Below are 24,834 nucleotides of genomic sequence, written 5' to 3'. Positions count from 1 at the left end.
TACATAGCTTGCACAATTTAATTTCTGATTAAGGACAACCCCCAAGATGTTGATAGTGAGGGATTCAGTGATGCTATTTAATGTCAATTCAAATAAATACATTTCAAAATCTAACATCTGCCATGCTGGGAACTGAATTGATATTCAAAGAATGTTAATCTGAGCCTCTGGACTACCAGTCCAGCGACATCACCACTACACTGCTGTCACTACACAGCACGGAAACAGACTTTTCAGTCCAACCAGTCCATGCCGAACATAATCAAACTAAATTAGTCCCACCTGCCTGTGCCTGGCCCATATCCTCTCCAAACGTTTCTCATTTATATATCCATCCAAATGTCTTTTAAACACTAATTGTACCCACATCGACCACTTCATCAGGAAATTCATTCCACACATGAACAACCCTCTATGTAAAAAATTTGCCTCATGTCTGTTTTTCTAAAATCTCTCTCCGTTCACTTTAAAAACGTGCTGCCTAGTCTTGAAATTCCCCATCTTAGGGAAAAGACAACTACCATCAACTCTATCTATGCCTCTCATTATTTTATAAACTTCTATCAGGTCACCTTTCAACCGCCTACGCTCCAGTGGAAAAAATCCCAGCCTATCCAGCCTCTCCTTACAACTCAAACCTTCCATAATTGGCAATATCCTGGTATATCTCTTCTGAACTCTCTCCATCCTGATAATATCTTTCCGACAACTGGGAGACCAGAACTGGATACAGTATTCCAGTAGAAGTCTTACCAATGTTCTGCACAACCTCAACATAACATTCTAACTCCTACACCTCAAAAGGACTGAGCAATGAAGGCTAGCGTGCCAAACACCTTGTTGACCATTTTGTCAAATGTGATGCAAACTTTAAAGAATTATGTACCTGCATCCCTAGGTCCCATTGTTGTACAACACTACCAAAGGTCCTACCATTAATTGTGCAAGCCCTACCCTTGTTTGTTATACCAAAATGCAATACCTCACATTTACTCAGCTCGAATTCCATCTGCCATTTTTCAGCTCATTGACCCATTAAATCAAGATCCCTTTGTAATCTTAGAAAACCTTCTTCACTGTCTACTATGCCACCAATTTTGGTATCATTCTCATTAACCATGCCTTCTATATTCTCATCCAAATCATTTATATAAACGACAAAGGAGGACCCAGAACTGATCCCTGTGGAATGCTGCCGGTCACAGGCCTCCAGGCCGAAAAGTAAACCCCCACCATTTCTCTGTCTCCTGCTGTTATGTATCCAATTGGCAAGCTCACCCTGAATCCCATGTGACCTAAATTTACTAATTAGTTTACTATGCGGAACCTTGTCAAAGGTTTTACTAAAACCCAAGTAAACAACATCTACTGCTCTGCCATCATCAACCTTTTTGGTAACTTCCTCAGAACACTCAAGTTTGTGAGACATGATTTTACTCTCACGAAACCATGCTGACTATCCCTGATCAATTTTTGCCTCTCTATATGTCCATAAATCCTATCTTTTATAATCACCTCCAACAACTTACCCACAACTGAAGTCAGACTCACAAGTCTATAGTTCCCCTGTTTCTCCTTACAACCTTTCTTAAACAAAGGTACAATGTTATCCACTCTCCAGTCATCAGGCACCTCATCTGTAGTTAAAGATGATGCAAACATTTCTGCAAGGGGTCTCGTAATTTCATCCCTTACTTCCCACAACGTTCTGGGATACATTAGATCAGGTCCTAGAGCTTTATCCACCTTTATATTCTCCAAGACCACCTGAACTTCCTCTTCTGTAATGTGAACTGTTAAAACATCAAAGTTTATTTCTCTGCATTCTCTAGACTCCATTTCTTTATCCACAGTAAAAACTGATACAAAATATTCATTTAGTATCGCTTCCATCTCCTGGGTTTCAACACAAAGATGATCTCCTTGATCTTTAAGAGGCCCAATCCTCTCTCTAGTTACCCTCTTGCTTCTAACAAAAACAAAATGCCTTGGAACTCTCGTCATCACCTGCGAACAGTCTACTCCAATCAACTTTTGAAAGTTCTTGTCTCATACCATTAAAATTAGCCTTACTCCAATTAAAAACTTGAACTTTTATGGAAGGCTTATCCCTTTCAAGAGCCATTTTGACATTAATGGAATTATCATCACTAGACTCAAAATGTTCCCCTACTTTTGCTTCAGTCAGCTGCCCTGCCTTATTGCCCAAAAGAAGATCCAGTTTTGCTCCTTTTCTAGTAGAAACATCTACATATTGCTAAAGAAAATTTTCTTGAGCACATTTGACAAATTCTTCACCATCCAAACCTTTAACACTATGGTGGTCCCAGTAATTTGGAAAATTAAAATCCCCCATTATTACAACATTATTATGCTTACATATATCTGAGATCTCCCTACATAATTGCTTCTCAATTTCTCTCTTACTATTGGGGGAGCCTACAGTACAATCCCATCAAAGTGATCTTTCCTTTCTTATTTGTAATTTCTACCCATATATTTTTACTGGATGATTTTTCAGAAATATCTGCCCTAGTATAGCATTAATGTATTCATTAATCAAAAACACCACACCCCCACCATCCCCCCTCCTTTCTTGCCTCCTTTTCTATCCTTCCTATAGCATCTAAAACTGGAAACATTGAGCTGCCAGTCTTGTCCATCTCTCAGCCTAGTTTCTGTAATTAGCTATGATGTCCCAATCCCATATCCTTAAACATGCCCGGAATTCATCAGCCTTATCTGTGAGACCCCTTGCACTGAAATAAATGCAATTTAGTTCTTCAGAGTTACTACATACTCTGACTCTCTCTGGTCTTTCTTTTCTAATTGACGTGCTCTACTCACATTCAGAACCTTCCCCATCAATCCTTCCATTTACACTGCTACTTAGAATTTCGCCACTCGCCATCTCTATCAGTATAAAGTCTTCCTTAGTAGAATGAGCAGTTCTCCCTACTAAGATATTGGTCCCTTTCCAGTTTAGGTTAGACCCATTCGTTTTGAACAGGTCTTTTCCATCCCAAAAGACACTGTTGTTGTTTTCCCTGATGACATTGCTGGTTGAGATAGGTGGTGCCATGGTCAATAGAGAAGTTCAAGTGTGATATGTCACGGAGAAGGGGAGGGTGGAAAGAAAGACTCATCAGTCTCTGGGTCTGCAGTAAGGCTGTGACAAAGGTTGCTATTACGCAGGAGTTGTGGCCAAGGGTATCATGACTACAGTCAGTCAAGCTCCACTCAGGTAATTCGGCACAGGGAAAAAGGTTTAAACCTAGTCATCTGTATAACTGTTCAGTACGATTCAGAATCGCATTGGAATGGACACACATAACCTGCCCTAAATGAAGTGTGCATGCATTTTGTGATCTTTGTTTATTTTTAGGGCAATGGAAAACAGGGGGAAAATTAAACTTAACACAGGGGTGCGTGACGTGATGCATTTGGTTAGGGACATTGATGAGAAGTAACAAAGTAAATGGCACTACTGCAAAGGGAGTGCAGAAACAGAGAACTGAGTCATTATAAACACTGAAGGTGGCAGTACAAGCTGTTAAAAAGGGTCAAAATAAAACAAAGAATGGCAGATGGTGGAGATCAGAAACAAAAACAGGTCTGGAAGTATCTGTGGAGAGAAAAGCAGAGTTAACATTTTGAATCCACTGACACTTTGTTCAGACCTGGACTTGAAACATTAACTTGTTTCTTCTATCTACAGATGCTGCCAGAACTGCTGAATTTCACCAGTAATTTGTCTCTGTTCAAAGCACAGATGCTTTCTCATTTTGTAAATACAGCCATTTAGTAACAAGGTCATGCTTAATCTTTGTCTATTGATTAAACCTCAGTTCAAGTATTGTATTAAATTCTAAGCAGCATTCCTTAGAGAAGATGCGAAGGCCCTGGGTAAGTGGGGAGCTACACTTTATTTCATTTTCCATGTGATGTGGGCATTGCTCATTATTGTCCATTTCTAATTGCCTTTGAAAAGGTGATGGAAAACAACTTCCTTCTTGGATTGCTGCAATCCATGGGTGTGGGTACACCCATAATGCTGTAAGGGAGGCCGTTCCAGGAGTTTGACCCAGCAACACTTAAGGATTAGCAATGTATTTCCAAATGAGAATGGTGAGTTACTTGGAGGTGAACTTGCACACTGTGGTGTATCTAGATGGTAATGGTTGTGGGTTTTCTAGTGCTTTCTACCTTGGAAAATCTGGGTTCCAGAGGGAATGTTGCCATTTTCTTGCCCATTTGTGTCAGAATGATCTGGCTGTCTTTGCACTCGATTGCACCCAGCAGCTCAAGCTGTTCAATGGCTGCCCGCACTGCATCTGTGGATACATTAAATCAGCTATGGCAGACGTTAAAGAGCTAACACCCCACAGAGTACAACAGACTACATGTGAGATGGAAAACAGCAACGCAAAATAACAAAATTCAAATATTACATTAGAATCCAAAGCTTTTAGAATTTTGTTCATCGATTCGTAAATCATTCTTCAAAACAGACGTGGCAGAACATGCTCTGCTAATTCAAAGATGACAAGCACAAATCAGCAACTACAAGCATTTAACAACTTAGAATTAATTGATGGAACATCTTATTGATTGGGCTGGTGATTTGGGACATGCTTCTGAAGAAGTGTTGCATTCTGTGACACTTATGTCTGAATGACTTTGCAAAGTGAGGTGCAGCAAGATAAAGGAGTAGGCCATTCAACCTTGAATCTGCTCTGCCAGTCAATAAGACCACAGCTGATCTGACTGAAGCTTTAACTTCACTTCGGTGCCAACTCCATATAACCCTCAATTCCCTCGTCAATTCAAAATAAAACTCAGTTTGAAGGTCCTCAAATGACATAAACCACAAGGCATAGGAGCAGAAGCAGGCTATTTAGCCCATCAAGTCAGCTTCACCATTCAGAGATTGTGGCTGATCGGATAATCCTTGCCTCCATTTTCCTGCCATAACTCTCAATTCCCTTACTGATCAAAAACCCATCCGTCTTGTACATAATTAATTATCCAGCCCCTACAGCCTTCTGCAGTAAAGAATTTAATAAATTTACTACTCTCCTCTTCTATAATCTTAAAATATGTCTACATCTTGTTCTAAGCCATCTACTCCTAGGCTCTCCCACAAGAGGAAACAAACTTTCTGTATCCACCCAATCATGTTCCATAAGAATCTGGATGTTTCAATAAAGTTGCCTCTTCTCTTCTAAACTCCAATAACTGTCATTTGAAAAGCTGGTGCAGGCACAAGTGCCTAATAATCTCCATTTGGGGAGAATGTGTGAACTCCACACAGACAGTCGCCCAAAGGTGGAACTGAACCCGGGGCCCTGGTGCTGTGAGGCAGCAGTGCCAACTACTGAACCACCATGCCAGTAGTTGAGTGGTTTATATGGATTTCAGCAAGGCCTTTGACAAGGTCCCACGGTGGAAAGTGATTAAGGTGGTAAATGCTCATGGGATCCAGGGTAACTTGGTAAGTTAGACCCAAAATTGGCTCTATGGCATGAGACAGAGGGCGGTGGTAGAAGGCTGTTTGTGTTGCTGGAGCCCAGTGTGCAGTGGCATAATACAATGATTAGTGCTGGGTCCCTTATTGTTCGTGATATTCATAAATGATGTTGATGAAAATGTGGGGGGCAATGATAATGTGCAGATGACACAAACTGTGCTCAGTGGTTGACAGTAAGGAAATAAACAGATTGGTCAGATGGACAGATGGAATTTAACCCTGATATTGGAAGAAGTAGCAAGACAAGGGAGCACTAAATTGCAGTACACTAGAAAGTTCAAAGGACAGAGTGATCTTGAGGTGCTTGTTCATAGTTCTCTGAAGACAGCAGGATTGCTTAACAGAGTAGTTAATGCAGCATACAGGATGCTTGCTTTTATCAGTCATGGCATAGATTAAAGGAGAAGGGAGGTAACGTTGGAGCTGACTAGGGCGTTGGTTAGGCCACAGCTGCAGTACTGTGTGCAGTTCTGGTCTCTGCACCTTAGGAAGGATGCGATTGCATTGGAGGGGGTGCAGAGGAGATTCACCAGGATGGTGCCTGGGATAGAGCATTTCAGCTATAAAGGGAGGCTGGATAAGCTTGGGTTGTTGTCTTTGAATCAGAGAAGGTTAAGAGGGATCTGACTGAGGTGTGTGTGATCATGAGGGGCATGGACAGTGAATAGAAGGCACCTGTTACCTTAACTGAAGGGTCAAGAACAGGGGGGCATAATTTTAAAGTGAAAGCAGGAGGTTAAACTGCGGAATGAACTGCTTGGAAATGTGGTGGAGGCAAGTTCAACTGGGGTATTCCAGGGGACATTGGATGATGATTATTTGAATAGAAATGGTGAGCATACATATTGGTTGGGTGGGGGGGGGGCGGTGGGGGGTTCGCAAAAACCGGAGATTTACTAGGAAATATCACTGGTGCAGGCTCCGTGAATTGAATGACCTACTTCAGCATCTGAACAATTCTGTGACCTTATCAAATACCTTTTGGAAAACGAAATACATATTATCTAATGGGTCTCCTTTATCCACTCTGCTCGTTATATCCTAACGAACACTAATAAATTTGACAAACATTATTTTCCTTTCACAAGACCATGTCAACTCTGCTTGATTGCGTTATGATTTTCTGCATGGCCTCCTAGACTTAATAATGGATTGCAGTGTTTTCCCAATGTCAGAAGTAAGGCTAACTGGCCTCTAGGTTCCTGCTTTCTGTCTCTTTCCCATCTTGAACAAGGGTATCACATTTGTGGTTTTCCAATCTACCGAATTTGGTGCATTTTGAAAGACTACAGACAATGCAGAGATCGTTGACCCAATCACTTCTTTTAATACCCTGTGATGCAGGCTCAGGTCCAGAGCACTTGTCAGCCTTTATTTCCATTACAGCTTCTAGTAAGAATATACAACACAAGAACAGCAGCATGTATTGACCCCACAGAGTGTGCCCCACCATTCAATATGATCATTGTTAATTGAACACTTTGAACGCTTCAATGCCTATTACCCACCCCATCCCCATAAGCCTGGTAGGTAGTATATTGGTAATCAGAAATGAGTCAATCAATCTCAGGATACCCAGGAAACTACAGACCTGTCAACTTGACATCAGTAGTGGGAAAACTGATGGAGGCTGTAATATGGGTTTAGGTAAATATACACTTACAGTAAAATAAATTAATGAGAAAATCAATGTGGCTTTGTCAAGGGCAGGTCATGTCTAACATATTTAATTGAGTTCTTTGACGAGGTGACATAGGCAGCAAATGAGGGTAATGCTGTGGATGTTGTATATTTGGACTTTCAGAAAGCTTTTGATACAGTGCCACATGGCAGGTTAGTTAGCAAATTAGAAACGTTTGGGATTGATGGTTCCTTGGCAGCATGGATTAGAAGCTGGCTAAAGGATAGGAAACAGAGAGTAGGTACAGATGGACATTTCTCAGATTCGAGACAAGTTGAAAAGTAGTAATCCCCAGGGATCAGGGTTAGGACCCTTGCTTTTTCTGATTTAGACGAATGATTTGGAGATGGGTGTTGAGGGCAAAATCTCTGAATTTGCAGATGATACTAAGCTTGGGAGAACAGTGAAGTATGAATGCTGAGCATCTTTAGAGGGACATTGACAAGTTGGCCAAATGGGCAGGCACGTGGCAGATGAAATTCAATGCCGAGAAATGTGAGGCAATATTTTTAGATGAACGAAACATGGACTAACAATACAGGCTCAAATGGTACAACTAAGGTTTTAGAGTAGATTCGTAGCTCGGGTTGTGGATGTTGCGGTTGGTTGGCTCGCCGAGCTGGTTCATTGTTTTTCCGCAGACGTCTCATTACCCTGCTGGGTAACATCAGTGCAGCCTCCGATGAAGCGCCGTAGTGTTTTCCTGCCTGTTATTTAAACTCTGGAGTCAGTTGAGCTGGATTACCTCACTTCCCATTTTCCTTCGCAGTGGAGTGTATACGGGGTCGAGCTCTATGTGTTTTTTGATGGCTTTCTTCATGGAGTACCAGGCTTTGAGGAATTCCCGTGCTTGTCTCTGCTTTGCTTGTCCCAGGATTTTGGTGTTCCTCAATTCCATCAAGGACATAAGGATAGATGACAACGAGACCATGGTATTGTTTGACGTTACTATCCTATTCACATTGATAGACATACTACTAGCAAGAGAAACACTGACGACACTACTGAAACAAGAACAAGACCCCAGTGACACCATCCTCACAGACAACATGCTGAAGCTACTGGACTTGTGTCTCACCACCCACTTCACCTTTAACGGCCAAATATACAAACAGAATAACAGGACACCTATGGGATCACCTATCTTTGGACTAATAGCTGAAGCAGTGATGCAAAGACTTAAAGTACAGCCCTTCCACGAATCCAAACAAAACTATGGATATGCTACATGGACGACACCTTTGTCATCATTAAACGGACCAAACTGGAGGAGACACAAACTAATAAACAACACCCTCACCGGAATCAGATTCACCAGAGAAGACGAGAAGAACAAACAGCTCCCATTCCTGGATGTCATGGTAGAGTGCAGGACAAAATGAGGAATTCCTAACAAATATACACAGGAAAGCCACATGCACTGACCAAGTACTGCGCTTCAACAGCAACCACCGTAACACACACTAACGAAGTTATATGAGAACATTATTTAAACGGGCAACAACACACTGCAGCAGCACAGAGCTACGCCATGAAGAGTACCTCTTCCAGGTATTCAAGGACAATGGATATCTGAAAAACTGGGACAGAAGATGCCTACTACACAAACGCCATCAGGAAGATACTACACGCCCCGACACACTCCTCACACTACCTTACATCAGGAACACATCGGAACTGGCCACAAGACTCCTACGACCACTGGGCATCAGAGTAGCACACAAACCCACATCAATCCTACAACAACTGCTCACCCGAACCAAAGACCCACTACCCACTATGGACAGGACCCACGTCATATACAAGATTCCTTGCAAATGCTGCGACAAACAAGAAGGAAATTAACAACAAGGGTACACGAACATCAACTGGCTACAAAAAGACACAACCAATACCCACTCATCTCTATCCACCTGGATAAGGAGAACCACCAATTCGACTGGGACAACACCAAGATCCTGGGACAAGCAAAGCAGAGACAAGCATGGGAATTCCTAGAAGCCTGGTATTCCACGAAGAAAACCATCAACAAACACAAAGCTCGACCCCATATACATTCCACTGTGAAGGAAAACCGGAAGGGAGGTAATCCAGATCAATGGACTCCAGAATTTAAATAACAGGCGGGAAAACACAATGGGACTTCATCAGAGTCTGCACTGATGATGTTACCCAGCAGGGTAATGAAACGTCTGCGGAAAAACAATGAACCAGCTTGGCGAGCCAACCAACTACATCAATGTTACAACTTTGAGGGGAGTACAGGAGCAGGAGTTGTTAAGGCGGCTTATAGGATCTTTGAGTTTTTAAACAGAGACAGAGTATAAAAGCAAGTGATGCTACACCTTTACAAGTCATTAGTCAGACCACATTTGGAGTATGGTGTTCAGCTCTGGGCAGTTTACTGACAGAAGGATGTTAAAATCCTGAACAGAGTTCAGTGGGTATTTATTAGAATGATACCAGGAATGAAGCATTTTAAATACAAGGAAAAATTAGAGAGATTGGCCTTGTTCTCCTTGGAGCACAGAAGATTAAGAGGTGACCTTATTGAGGCATTCAAAATTTTGAACAATTTTGACAGGGTAAAACATTTCGCATTTTGACATTCCACTAGTTGGTATGTCAGTAACTAGGTGTCACAACTTCAAGATTCGCAGCAAGAGAACTGGGAGTGAGATGAAAAGAAACATCTCTATTCGGAGAGTTGTTAGGATTTGGAATGCGCTGCCTGAGAGTGGTGGAGGCAGATTCCACACAAAGTTTGAAAAGAGAGCTGGAAATGTATTTGAAAAGGGAGGAAGTTAGGGGTCTACGGGGATAGGGCTGGAGAGCAGGACTAGCTGGGTAGCTCTTTTGGGAGCCAATACGGACATGGTGGCTCAAATGGCCTCCTTCTGTACTGTATATTTCACTTATTCTAACCTTAAACATGCTCTGAGCATTCACAGCCAGAGAATTCCAAAGGCTTGCAACCGTTGAAGTGAAACATTTCTCCTCAGTTCAGACACAAGTGGAATCTCCTATTTTTAAACTGTGCTCTTGGTTCTCGTCCCCCCTTCCAGGGGCAATATCCGACTGATATCTACACATCTGATCTATATGTCGCTTTATCCATTTTGTATATTTCAACTGCCTCTCAAGCTCTAGAAAATACAATTTGCCCACATGCTTTTCGTAAGATAGCACCTCTATCGGAGCAGCAAGACTGGTGATGCTCTTTGGAAGGTTGGCATAGATTTGACGGGCCGAATGGCCTGTTCCCGCACTGTAGGGATTCTATGATTCTTCTAGGAGAGCTTTTCTAATGGTTTGCTGCAACTGCATGTTAGCTTTCAGTAACTTATTGGCAGGGACTCTTGGGTCCCTTTGCACATCTACACTTCCCAACCTCTTAACAGCTAATAATTATTCTACACAATTGTGACTCATGTCAAAGTAGATGATCTCATGATTTTTCCATATTATATTCCATCTGCAATATTCTTGCCTATTCACTAAGCCTGACTAAATCCTCCTGAGGCAGCTTTACACCTTCCTAACAACAGATTCCCACTTAGCTTCCTTTCATTCACAAATTTGGAATACATTTGATTCTTACATTCAAGTCATTCAGATATATTGTAAACAGCTTGAGCCTCAAGTATTGATCCAAGTGGTAATCTACTAGTCACAGTCTATTAATGTTATCAGCATCAACATAATGCCATTTCTTCCTAGTCTCTGTTTTCTATCTATCTGTTAGCTAATTGTTAATCTACGCTTGTACATTACCTTCTATCCCACATGCTTTAATTTTTCTACCAGTCTTCTATGACAGACTTCAAATATCTTCTGAAAATCTAAGTATACTATATCCAACAGCTTCCCTTTAATCAATCTTGTTGGTAACATCTCTAAACAACTCCAAACATGTGTTAAACATTTTTCTCATTTGCAAATATTATGTCTAATCAGATCATTATTACTAAGTGTCTATTTATTGCATTCTTTATAACAGATGAAATCATTTTCCTGTCTCATGATGTGAGGCTAAGAAGTCTGTAGTACCCCACTTTTTGCGGCTGTCTGTCTCTCCTTTCTTAAATACTGGTGTGACATATAACACCTTCCAATTTGCAAGAATTATTCCAGAACCAAAAGAATTTTGGAAGATGCATCAATAATCTCTATAGCAACCTCCTTCAACACCCTGGGATGTAGGCAGGGGGGATTTATTACCTTTCAGCCCCATTAAATTTCTCCAACACAAATGTCTTACTAATGCTATTTTCCTTCAAATCCACATTTTCCCTAGCTGCTAGGATCTCTGCTTCTGGGAGATTTCATGTATCTTCCTAGTATGTTTCCTCTAAGGATTGAGGCGGCTTAAGTGCCTCCCTTTTGTCCTTTCTTTTTCCACAAATTTGGGATTTTTGTGCCTTACACTGTGAAGACAGATACAAAAATATTTGTTCAAATTCTTCTTTATCCCCCCCATTATTAATTCTCAGACTCAGCCTTATTGTATCAATTATAACTTTAATATTATCATTTTTATACACTTGTAGAAGCTTTTTTAATTGGTCTTTATATTGTGTGTTAAAAACATGATTAAAATGAGAGAGAGAGAGAGCTATTCTAAACTGGTGTTTGAGAGAGTGGCTGCCATCTTGAAAGCAAGTAACATGACACCTATGCTAGGTACCACATAACCAAGCATTTAAACAAGCAGTAACTGAAGGTTGAGACACAGATAGTTTGGAGATGAAGGGGTGTCCAGATGCAGCTCTTACTGGCAACGAGCAGATGACTGACCTATGGACCTGTGAACCACTTATCAATAACAGAGACCTTACAGCTTGGAGGTGAGAACAGATTACAAAAGGAAGACAGTGTGGCAGGGCTCGCCTGAGTGAAAAATGAGAGCACACAAGAGACAAGACAGCAAGCACAATCGAGTGACAGTAGCTATGTAATAACAAGAGCAGCAATATGATTGGCAGAACCGGATCACAACAGAAGGGGAGAGAGAGGATGAGCGTGATACATATAGAGGGAGAGCAATCGAAAGCGCAATAGGAAGTGCGAGAGAGGGCGAGTGCAATAGATAGAACGTGAGCATTTGCGTGATAGAGAGCATGAGCATGATAGAGAATGCGATAGATATACAGCACGAACAAGATGAGTGAGAGAGATAGAATCAGATAGAGTGCATGATTGGGAGAGACAGAACAACTGGGAGAACACAAGCATAAGACAGAAGTGTTTTCTCTTTGTTAGCTCAGGAGGAATATCTGTTCTCTGCAGTCAAAACAGACTGTAAACCTGAAGAAAGTCAGTGTCAGCTTTTCTTTTCTGCAACAGTTGATGTCAGCTGTGACTTTAATAGTTCAGAGACTTTATCAGTGAACCTGATACCTTGTGTTTCTTATCAATTAGTGGAAGCATCTAGAGAAAGATGACTAAAGCAACAAACTGGCCAGTACAAGAGTCAAAATGATCATCTCGACAACAGCACCCTCTGTCGACAACCCACTTTACCGGTTCTGTTTATCTGCCTGCACGTGCAAGGGGAGTTTAGAGGACCTGGAGATGTAATTGATGGCATTATATGCCAAAAGTTTATAACTGATTAGGCTGTAGCTAATAACTTATAATAAAGTGATTTCTATTCAGTACAGAAACTTGCCCCATGTTTTCTGTCAACCAGCATCTCAAAATCCGGTAAATTGAGGTACTTTGCATACTTCATAAAATCTTTAATTTTTGATCATAACTCCACGAGGAAGGGGGCTCAATTTCCATCATGCTTCCCCAGTGAATCATAATACTTTGAATGTCATTTTAAAATTTTTGGTTTACTAGGTTTTCTGGTTTACTCTAACAATATCAATCTTTTCTTTTGTATGCCATTCTTGGCCAGTTTCTAAAATTTTCCTAATCTTCGTAGTTAGCCACAGAGCGTGTATTCTTCTCCTAGCCTTTTCTTCAAGAGATTCTCTCATTGAGGGTTACAAACTCTCAGTTATCCTACATTTTAACTTACCTTCCCAATTTTCTTAACTGTCTTCATACCCTTGTACTTTACTCATGCTATAGAAATTTCATAGTGTTAGGAGGTATTTCCACTAATGGGGGACTATCAAACAAGAGAACATAGTTACAAAATAATGAGATACTCATTTAAAACTGGGCAGTGAAGGAATTTCTTCTCTCAACAGTAACTCTTCCAGAGTTGCGGAGGTTAGATCAATGAAAATATTTAAAGAGGAAGTAGACAGATATTTGAAAGAGGACTTGAGGACTGTGCAGAGCTGACATAAAAGAGGAGTTAAAGCCCAGGCAGATCAGCCACATTCTTATAGAATGACACAGTAGGGACAAGAGGGTGCACAGCCTACTTCTGCTTTTGTTTCTTATGTTCTTGTCAAAGGTCTTGGGGACGAGGCAGGAAAGTGTAGTTGAGGATTATCAGATGAACCACAATCACATTGAATGGAGCAGCAGGGTGAATGGCCTACTTCTGCTCCTACAAATTATGATGCCTGAGAAGTGAACCAAGGTATCACAGAGGGAATGATCTCTTCAGAAAAAGAGAGGGAGGGGAAGGTGTATTTACAATGGGGTGGTGTGAATGGCAGAAATGAGACAATAGATGGTGGCAAGGATTCTGTCCCTGAAGACTCCTGAAGACTCAGCTCTTATTTCTTTACTTGATCCAATACCATCACTTTATGCATTGCACCTTTGTCTCTCACTGTTTACTCTCATTACTTTCCATCCTTTTGCATATCTTTTCCTTTTGTTCTTTTGCCCAGTTACCCCTGCCTCTGTAGTCACTTAATTCTGGACCATTCAACTTTCAGTTTTGATGGAAGCTCACTCATGTGAAACATCAATTCTTTCTCTCCACACCTGGTGCCCAAGTTTGAGTATTTCTAGCATTTTCAGTTTATATTTCAAATTTGCACTTTTCGTAATTAATTAATTTTTCTTTCATGTATTGGTGTTTACTTTTCTGAAGAGTGGGAATATTCAAAGTCAGATGATTTTTCAGGCTTTCTGTAGAAACTCTACTTCCGAGGGGTTGGTCAATCAAGTACAGGAATGTGATTGAATCGTTTTTCCTCCTACCTGGAGATGGTTTTGATATAAAGTCAAATGTCAAGATGTTGGGTATCCGAAGGGCCAGCAGCTGAAGCATCACATTCGCCAGATTACATCTGCAGATAGCCAAACAACAGGAAACACAAGGTGGGTTACACAACTGGCTGAAGTTAGGATCAAATCATCCTGTTTCACAACTCATTAGAATAAATGTCAAGACTCAACTACAAACAGTAACAGTAACCACAGAGTTTCTATGAGAAATTTTAAGAGAAAGCAGGATCACCTTTGTATCTCTGGTACGGTCATGTTCAGGAATTTCTCGAACTCTTCCTCAGTGTATAGTCGGTAACAGATTCCTGCCTGCTGCCGTCCTGCCCGCCCTGCTCGCTGCCATGCCTGGGCTTTTGAAACTTTCTGCACAGCAAGGACCTCCAACCCACTCTCTGTAACACAGCAACATGTGTCATGTTTCTCTAGCTCCGCTTTATGTGATTCAGTCAGGTAATCAGGAATATTTCAAAATGAATCCTCAATTTGCACCAACACAAAGCAGAAAATTATATACTTGACTTCAAGAGTTAAATAGCAAAGGTTAGGCTTGAATTATAAAGGAGAACTTACACAAGCTAATGGTGCATTGTCTGGAACTGATTTGATCAAAAAGTTTTCAAGATAATCAATGGAAACAGACATTGGTGGAGAGGGAGAAGCTACTCCTGCTGGTGAAGAGTTGCTGATTGTCTCAGATAAAGAGGCAATAGTCTTAAAAATTAGAGTAGTATCTTTCAGAAGTGAAATTAGTAAATTCTTCTGCAAATAAAGGTTGCAGGCAATTGAGACTCACCCACAAATGAAAAATGATGATGGATTTATACAAATCTGAGTTTTACACACTTTTGTTAACAAAGAGTGTTAAGAGTAAGGGGAAACGTGTGTCTTTGAGATTAGGTTATAGATCAATTACGATCACACAAATGGGAAAAAAGGCTTCTATTACACAATGGCCTCTTCCTGTTCCAATGCTTCTCAACAAACACATTTCAGAGCGCTGAAAGAGCAGCCTTGATAAACAGAATTTATTATAAAGCCACAGAGAGAGAGATAATAGGACGAATGACCAAAAGCTTGATCACAGAAATAGAATTTAAAGGAGTTCTTAAACTCTCTCACCTCTGCTAGCAAGAGAATTTTCAGATTTGAAGTTTATACAGCTAATGGCTTGGTGGCCAGTGGTGTAACCATGAAAATGAGGCAAGTGTTAAATGACTCAAAAAGGAGCACAAAGTAATTGATAAGGAAAGGAAGAATACAATGAATGCAATCTAGGAAATATCACAAAAGCAGACTATCAAACATTTTATGGTAGGAAGAAGGAAACATTTTGCGAAAAGGCATGTTGCATCCATATAGACAGAGTCAAAAGAATTTATAGTGAGGAATAGAGAAATAGCAGAGAAGGTAAATGATTACTATGTGTCAGCTTTTACTGATAGGATTCAAGAAATCTCCCATAACTAGAGACTCGATTAATTACGAAGAATGAGGAGTGAAGGAAATTAGCATCAGTAAAAAGACTGTACTGAAAAGGTTAATGGTACCGCAAGTTGTTAAGTCCCCAGTTTGTTGAAGGATGTGGCAACAGAGTTAGTCAATGCATTGATAACTATCTTCCAAAATTTATAGATTCTGGAATGATTCTTGCGAATTGGAAGGTAGCAAATGTTGCCCCATTATATAAGCTTGGTGTGACAGAGACAGCAACAGCTCTGTAGTTCCCTGCTTTGAAGGAAAATTCTAGAATTTTACCAAATTTATGAAGGATGTGATAAATATACACTTGAATGATAATGATTTGATTCAGCACAATAAGCATAGATTTTCAAACGGGAAATCATATTTGACTTATTGGAACGGTTTTGAAGCTACCGTATTACTAACAAAATTGATAATGGAGAGAGCATGGATGGCATATAATTACATTTTCAGAAAGCTTCTAATACTGCCCCCCCCAGAGAAGGCTGGTTGGGAAAATGAAAGCACATGTAAAAAAGGGGAGCGAAGGCAGAAGCATTGTGTGGTCCTTTTAAAAGATAATGTGCTTTTTCTGTGCTTAGACATTTAAAGTCGATGTCTGTGAGCAGTAGTTTGAAAGTTTGCAAATACACACAGAGCACCCAAATTGAAACATCTGTATGAAAAGGCCGTAGTTAGCAGGCCAAGCAGCAGGTTTTAACCAAGACAACAGGCCAATTGAATTTAGCCAATAAATTTGAACCAGGTACTTAGATACCAAAAACCAATTAAATTTAAAGTCTGAGACAACAAGGTGCAGGGCTGGATGAACACAGCAGGCCAAGCAGCATCATAGGAGCAGAAAGGCTGACGTTTCAGGCCGAGACCCTTCATCAGAAAAGGGGGAGGGGAAGGGGGTTCTGAAATAAATAGGGAGAGAGTGGGAGGTGGATAGAAGATGGATAGAGGAGAGGATAGGTGGAGAGGAAACAAACAGGTCGAAGAGGCGGGGATGGAGCCAGTAAAGGTGAGTGTAGGTGGGGAGGTAGGGAGGAGATAGGTCAGTCCAGGGAGGACGGACAGGTCAAGGGGGCGGGATGAGGTTAGTCGGTAGGAGATGGGGGTGCGGCTTGAGGTGGGGGGAGGGGATAGGTGGGAGGAAGAACAGGTTAGGGAGGCGGGGACGAGCTGGACTGGTTTTGGGATGCGGTAGGGGGAGGGGAGATTTTGAAGCTTGTGAAATCCACATTGATACCATTGGGCTGCAGGGTTCCCAAGCGGAATATGAGTTGCTGTTCCTCCAACCTTCGGGTGGCATCGTTGTGGCACTGCAGGAGGCCCAGGATGGACATGTCGTCTGAGGAATGGGAGGGGGAGTTGAAATGGTTCGCGACTGTGAGGTGCAGTTGTTTATTGCGAACCAAGCGTAGGTGTTCTGCAAAGCGGTCCCCGAGCCTCCACTTGGTTTCCCCGATGTAGAGGGAGCCACACCGGGTACAGCGGATGCAGTATACCACATTGGCAGATGTGCAGGTGAACATCTACTTGATGTGGAAAGTCTTCTTGGGGCCTGGGATGGGGGTGAGGGAGGAGGTATGGGGGCAGGCGTAGCACTTCCTGCGGTTGCAGGGAAAAGTGCCGGGTGTGGTGGGGCTGGAGGGGAGTGTGAAGCGGACAAGGGAGTCACGGAGAGAGTGGTCCCTCCGGAAAGCAGATAAAGGTGGGGAGGGAAAGATGTCTTTGGTGGTGGGGTCGGATTGCAGATGGCGGAAGTGTCGGAGGATGATGCGTTGGATCCGGAGGTTGGTGGGGTGGTACGTGAGGACGAGGGGGATTTTTTTTGGTTCTTATTGCGTGGACGGGGTGTCAGGGATGAGTTGCGGGAGATGTGGGAGACACGGTTGAGGGCGTTCTCGACCACTGACGGGGGGGAAGTTACGGTCCTTGAAAACGAGGACAACTGAGATGTACGGGAGTGGAATGCCTCATCCTGGGAGCAGATGCGGCGGAGGTGAAGGAATTGGGAATAGGGGATAGCATTTTTGCAGGAAGGTGGGTGGGAGGAGGATTATTCTCGGTCGCTGTGGGAGTCGGTGGGCTTGAAATGAATATCGGTTTCTAGGTGGTTGCCCGATATGGAGACAGAGAGGTCCAGGAAGGGGAGAGAGGTATTAGAGATGGTCCAGGTAAACTTAAGGTTGGGGTGGAAGGTGTTGGTGAAGTGGATGAACTGTTCGAGCTCCTCGTGGGAGCACGAGGCGGCGCCGCTACAGTCATCAATGTAACGGAGGAAGAGGTGGGATTTAGGGCCGGTGTAGGTACGGAAGAGGGATTGTTCCACGTAACCTACAAAGAGGCAGGCGTCTGATGGCTCTGACAACATAGGATCAATCCTATTGTAAGGAATATTGATATGTCATCAAGGGTATAAAAAGAAGGGGGCAGTTGGAAACAGATCCCAGAGCTAGCTGCCATCTACCAGAGCTAATGGCCCTCAGTTCTCAAGAGAGAAATCGCTGGCTCTCATAGATTCCTTTGGGTCTTAGAGAAAGCACCATCTAAATAATAACGGTACCAACAGCACAACTAGTTATTATTCCTGACAGAAGACTCAACAGAAACAGCACAGAACACTCCAGAACACGTTACCCGGCTGTAATTTTGAGAGACTAAATTTTTTTTATATATACACACACAAGTGGGTCTTGTATTTATTGGAACAACACACCATTAGAATCTTGCTTTATTCAGGAATACTTAGTAGTTAGAAGGGATTTATTCAGTTTGTTAATATTTAGTTCATTCGTTCATTTAGAGTTAGATAAATAAATTGCTACTTGTTGATTGTAGAGTGCGTGTTAGAAATTTATTTTATTTAACCACTAGAAGTTGCTGAAAAGCAGGTTACACTACTTCCAAACTCCTTCTACGGATTACATGGTGAGGTGCTCCTCTTTCGGTGTTTTGGTTTCAATTCTCGGTGGGGAGGGGGTAGGGATCAACCTCTGCTTTATAAATAATTTCAAGGATTTGGAAATGGGATGAAGTGATTCATTTCCAAATTTGTGACTGATAAAGCAAGTGACAATGAACGTTGTGATAAAAAAGATGTAAAGTAGCTTCAGGAGGATTTGGACAGGCTTAGTGAATGGGCAAGAACAAGTTGATAGAATATAATGTGGAAAAATGTAAGGTTATTTACTTTGGTTAAGGAAATAGATGTCCAGATTTTTTTCTTAAATGGAGAGAGGTTGGAAAGTGTAAATGTAAATGTACAAAGAGACCCAAGTGTCCTTGTCAATAAGTTACTGAAAGGCTAATATGCAGGTGCAATAAGCTATTAAGATAGCTAATGGAAGTTAGCCTTTAATGCAAGAGATTGAGAGTCCAGCAGCAGTGAATTCTTGCTGCAACTGTGTAGGAACTTGGTTAAAATGTACCTGGCATACAGTGTAGTTTTGGTCAACTTATAAAGAAAAGAGCTAGGAACATGAAAGGATAATTCAGCCCCTTCCAGCCTGCTCCACCATTTAAATACTATCACAGCTGATCTCATCTTGGCGTCAATTCTATTTTCCTTCTGGCTTCCTATAACCCTTCAACCAATTACTAATTAAAAATGTCTTGTTTTAGTTTACCCCACAAGGACAAACATCTGCTCTGCTTTTGTCAATTCCCTTTAGAATCTTGTATACCTCATTAGATCTCCTCTCATTCTTTTATACTCTAGCAAATATAGACTCAAGCTGCTCAATCTTTCCTCATATTATTGCAAAGATTCAGCATACTTATCCTAGGATGGCAGGAGATCTAGAGAGATTGAGCAAACTGCACTTGCACTTTCTAGTGTTTTAAAGAATGATAAGTAATCTCGTTGAAATTCAGAAAATACTTAAAGGGATAGACTGGGTAAATGCAAGTAAGAGGTTTCCTCTGGTTGTGGAGATCAGTACTGTCAATTAAAAATAAAAGGGGATGTCACCTAGATCCAAGATGGGGAGCATTTGTTTTTTTTTTTAAAAAACAGAAGGTTGAGAGTCTTTCTAATTGTCTACCAGAGGGGACTATGGAAGCTCAGTCTTTAAGTATGTTTAAGGTAAAAATTGACAAGATTTCTGATTACCAGTGATGGAAAGGGATAACCTTGTACACTGAGTAAAAGGATTAAAATGTTCGATCTGCCAAGAATCTACTGAATGGCGGGATAGGCTCGAAAGGCAGAATTGCCTTCTCCTGTTCCTACGACCTGTGCCACAGTATTGTTCTGCAGCTTAATCTGTCTGTGTTCAAATAGAATAAGGGCAGAAACAGAGCAAAGCAAAGCATTGATTGGCTGGTAGGGGGGATTGGGAGGAACTTGGACAGAAACCATCCCTTCCTCAGAGGGCTACTTTGATTTTTTGGGGGCTGCATTCTGAGAAAGTCTTTTATTAGATGATGCAATCATATTATCTTCTGTTTTCATGTAGACATATGGGATATTTGGACACATGCAGAGGCAGAATTAAAAGAATTCATTAATTTCTTCAATAAATTATCAACACCATCAACTTTAAAGCTACAATCAACTTAAAAGGAGGAAAGCATTTATTTGCTAAATACCACAGTATTGCCTTCTCCTGTTCCTACCACAGTATTTAAACTGATGCAAGGTAACAGACATAAGTTAGCAAAAACGTTTTCAAAACAACTGACTTAGTTACACACACAAAAAGCCATCAGCCTAAACACATATCTGACAGATTTTTTTGTGGTCACAGCCCACGTGTTTGCATAATCCCAAAACTGGAATCTTTTAACCAGATAGATGCAGTAAAAAAAAATAGAAACTGTTAAATTTCAATCGGAAATTGAGATCAATCAATATAGTTTTCATTACAATAACATGCACTTCAATTTTCCTCATTAAGTAATTCCTGAATATTCACAGCCTTAAGTTAAAGATACCCCATTCATTTGCAAGCCATTCACTACAAGTGATTTCAAGTTTTCCTAGCTCCATGTTAGCGGAGTGTTTCTTTGTTGAAGGCTTGAAATGGTTCTCTGCTCTTTGTAGTTTCCATTTTCTTCTCCACTCCTGCTGTCTGCCTGCCTCCATCCCTCTCCAAATGAATTCCTCGTGACCACCCTCCCTCTCCCAAAAAACATTTATTCTCTCAACATCCTTTGTAGCCTCCTTCTTCATCCTAACTATCATAGGCCCAGTGGACGGACAGCCACCTTGGCAAGATGGCAGCTCCCCACTCCAGTTCAGCATTGGTAAAAAGACTGCTCCCATCCCTTACTCCCAACTTGGCCCTGGCTTTTGGTCTTCTTACTCCTGGACCTTAGCACACTCCAACTTCTCTGGGTACACCCTCACTGCCAGCACTTGCATATCTAATCGTTCATGTCTACAGACAGAACTATGTTATTACATCAGTCAGAACAACATTATCTATGTTGATTTATGTTGCCGTGAAACACAGTAACCTGGAATCACTCTGGAAGCACCCAACTTTCAGGAGTTTGAATCTGAGAGATCACAGCTTTGAATGACTGTCATCATGTGGGTGATGCTGGAATTGGACATAAGCACCTATAGGAACTGGGGCAGATATCCTCATAGGGAGCGGTGTTAGTGCAATTGGTCTAGGCTTAAAACCAGCTCATGAGGTGGATGGGAACATGAGGGGTATCCCAAATTGGAAAGGAGTTAACTGGTTAAAGCTTTGCAGAAAAGCTGCAATGGAAAAGGAACACAGGAGGAACAACCCAAGCATCAAGTATGTTTCAAAAGCCGAATGATATCAAAAAGACAAAAGTCAACGGCGCACAACCTGAATGCATGCAACATTCACAACAAGGTTGATAATACAGAGTTTGATCGAATTGTCATTACAGAAATATGGCCGCATGGCGACTGCGATGGGGAACTGAATATTCAAGGGTATTTAACATTTGAGGAGGAGAGACAAGGAAGGCTAAACAAGAAAAGGAGAAGTGCAATTGCATTACAAATTCAAGATAAATACAACATGTGATCAAGGAGGATGTTGGATTGGAGGAACAATTTGTGGAATCTGGGCAGAACAAAGTGACAGCAAGAGGCATTGTCAGCATGAATTTGTGAATGGAATATCTCGTATGATAAACTTGGGAATTTTTTTGTTGAGGGTGTTACTAACCAAATTGATAAAAGGATTTGTGATGGATGTAGTATGTTTGGACTTTCAGAAACATTTACTAAGGTCTCAAAAATGGAGACCGTTTCACAAAATTAAAGTACATGGTATTAGAAGTAATGCAGCACCGTTGACAGATTAATCCAGTTCTGAAGAACTAAATGTTGACTCTGCTTTCTCTCCACAGATGCTGTCAGACCTGCTCAGTTCCTCCAGTTTCTATTTTTGTTTCAAATTTTCAGCACCCACAGTTCTTAGCTTTTGTCTGCTAGCCAGAGATTGAGTAAGTGCATCATTGTCACATTGGTAAGCCAACTAGTGGGGCACTGTAAGAATGAAAACTTGGGCTGAGCTGTTCACAAACTATATCAATAATTTGGATATGGAGACTAAAATGTAATATTTCCAAAATTTGGAGATCACAAAGCTAAGCAAAAATGGGTGATGTGAGGAAGATGTAAAACATTTTTAACAGGACTTGCCTTGGGCAAAAACACAGCAGCTGGAATATCATGTAAAAGAAATGAAGTTATTCACTTTGGTAGGAGGAACAAGTGTCGATGTGCAAAAGGATCCCAGGAGTTCTCGTCAATAAGTCACTGTAGATAACATGCAAGTGTCGTAAGCTATTAGGAAGACTAATGGTCTTTTATTGAAAGAGGATTTGAGTCTAGTAGTAGTGAAGTCCTGGTGCAATTGTATAAGAGCGTGGTAAGACTGCATCTGGAGCAGTGTCCAGTTTTGGTCTCCTTACCTCAAGCAGGATATTATTACAATACAGGGAGAACAACAAAGACTTGTTTCTCAGATGGTGGAACAGTCCTATGCAGAGGGATTGAAAAATAGAGCCTGTATTCCTCAGAGTTTTCAATAATGAGGAGTGACCTCAGTGAAACCTACAAAATACTGAAGGAATACAGGGTGTAAATACAGGGAAGACAGTTATGTGTTTGGGCAGTCTAGAACCAGGGAGATCAATTTAAAAATAAGGGGGATGCTACTTAGTACAGAAGAAAGGGAGAGTTTTTTTAACTGAGGATTGTGAAGCTTTGAAATTCTCTATCCCTCAAGGGTGTGCATGATCAGTCTTTCAGTATATTTGAAGTAGAAGTTGATAAGCATTTGATTATCAATGGCAGAAAGGGTTATGGGGACAGCGTGGATAAAAGGCATTCAAGTATTTCATCAGCCATCATTATATTAAATGGTGGAGCTGATTCACTGAGCTTAATGGCCTAATCCTGTTCCTACACTCATTCCAACTGAAACAGGTTATCCTGCTCCTATGATGCTGCTTGGCCTGCTGTGTTCATCCAGCTCTACACCTTGTTATCTATCATTGATTGGCTCCTGTCAGACCTATCAACAGCAAGCACTGGAGAAAACAGTCTGTGATTGTTATAGAGTCAGAGTTATACAGCATAGAAATATACCCTTCAGCCCAACTCATCCATGCCAACCAGATATCCTAAATGAATCTAGTCCCATTTGCCAGCATGTAGCCCATATCCCCTAAACCCTTCCTATTCATATACCCATCCAGATGCCTTTTAAATGTTTTCATTGTACCAGCCTCCACCACTTCCTCTGACAGTTCATTCCATTCATGCATCACCCTGTGTGAAAAAGTTGCCCCTTAGGTCCCTTTTAAATCTTTCCCTTCTCACCTTCAATCTATGCCCTCTAGTTTTGAATTCCCCCAACCCGGGGAAAAGATCTTGTGTATTTAACCGATCCGTGCCTCTCATGATTTTATAAACTTCTATAATGTCACTTCTCAGCCTCAAACGCTCCAGAGAAAATAGCCCCAGCCTTTTTGGCCTCTCCCAATAGCTCAAACCCTCCAACCCTAGCAACATCCTTATAAATCTTTTCTGAACCCTTTCAAGTTTCACAATATCCTTTCTATAGCAGGGAGGCCAGAATCGAACGTAGTATTCCAAAAGTGGCCTAACCAACATCCTATACAGCTGCAACATAACCTCCCAACTCCTTTACTTAAGGCACTGACCAATAAAGGCAAGTATACCAAATGCTTTCTTCACTATCCTATCTACCTGCAACTCCACTTTCAAGGAATCATGAATCTGCATGCCAAGGTTTCTTTGTTCAGCAACACTCCCCAGGCCCTTCCCATTAAGTATACAAATCCTGCCCTGATTTGCCTTTCTAAAATGCAATACTTCATATTTATCGAAATTAAACTCCATCTGCCACTCCTCAGCCCAGTCCATCTGACCGGGTCCAGTTGTACTCTCATGTAACTTTCTTCACTTCCCCCTACAGCTCCAATTTTGGTGTCATCTAAAAACTTACTTACCATACTTCCTATGCAGTGGACCCAACACCTATCCTTGTGGCACACCGCTGGTCACAGGCCTCTAGTCTGAAAAGCAACCCTCCACGACCACCCTTTGTCTTCTACCTTTGAGCTGGTTCTGTATCCGAATGGCTGGTTCCCCCTGCATTCCATGTGATCTAACCTTGCTAAACAGTCTACCATGAGGAACCTTGTGAAATGCCTCACTGAATTCCATAAAGATCACGTCCACCACTCTATCCTCATCAATCCTCTTTGTTACTTCTTCAAAGAGCTCAATCAAGTTAGTGAGACATGATTTCCCATGCACAAACCCATGTTGACTATCCCTAATCGGTCCTTCCCTTTCTAAATTCACATAAATCCTGTCCCTCAGGATTCCCTCCGACAACTTGCCCACCACTGTTGGAGCAGCTTCACACCACACCCATCCAATCCATTTCAAGTAGATGAGTTTTCTCTGAATGGTCGCCCACAAGAGAACATTCCCACGTGATTTGGTCATTTTGGGGTCAGATTTGCTCAATGCCTGTGT

The 24,834-nt window shown here is 41.5% G+C and overlaps 1 protein-coding gene across 1 annotated transcript in view; it reads right to left on the bottom strand.

Moving 5' to 3' along the window:
- Window positions 1–24,834, bottom strand: part of dhx33 (DEAH (Asp-Glu-Ala-His) box polypeptide 33) — a 68,534-nt gene that overhangs the window by 10,635 nt on the left and 33,065 nt on the right. Inside the window, exons 7-9 of the mRNA XM_048612642.1 lie at window positions 14,587–14,746; window positions 14,328–14,416; window positions 4,207–4,334 (exon numbers count right to left, since the gene is read on the bottom strand). Of these exons, the coding sequence (XP_048468599.1) occupies window positions 4,207–4,334; window positions 14,328–14,416; window positions 14,587–14,746 (377 nt within the window). The remainder of the gene's footprint in view (window positions 1–4,206; window positions 4,335–14,327; window positions 14,417–14,586; window positions 14,747–24,834) is intronic.

Source organism: Rhincodon typus, chromosome 26, assembly GCF_021869965.1.
Source record: "Rhincodon typus isolate 14 chromosome 26, sRhiTyp1.1, whole genome shotgun sequence".
NCBI lineage: Eukaryota > Metazoa > Chordata > Chondrichthyes > Orectolobiformes > Rhincodontidae > Rhincodon > Rhincodon typus.
The sequence above is the reverse complement of the archived record's forward strand: the minus strand, read 5'-3'. Positions and strand labels throughout refer to the sequence as shown.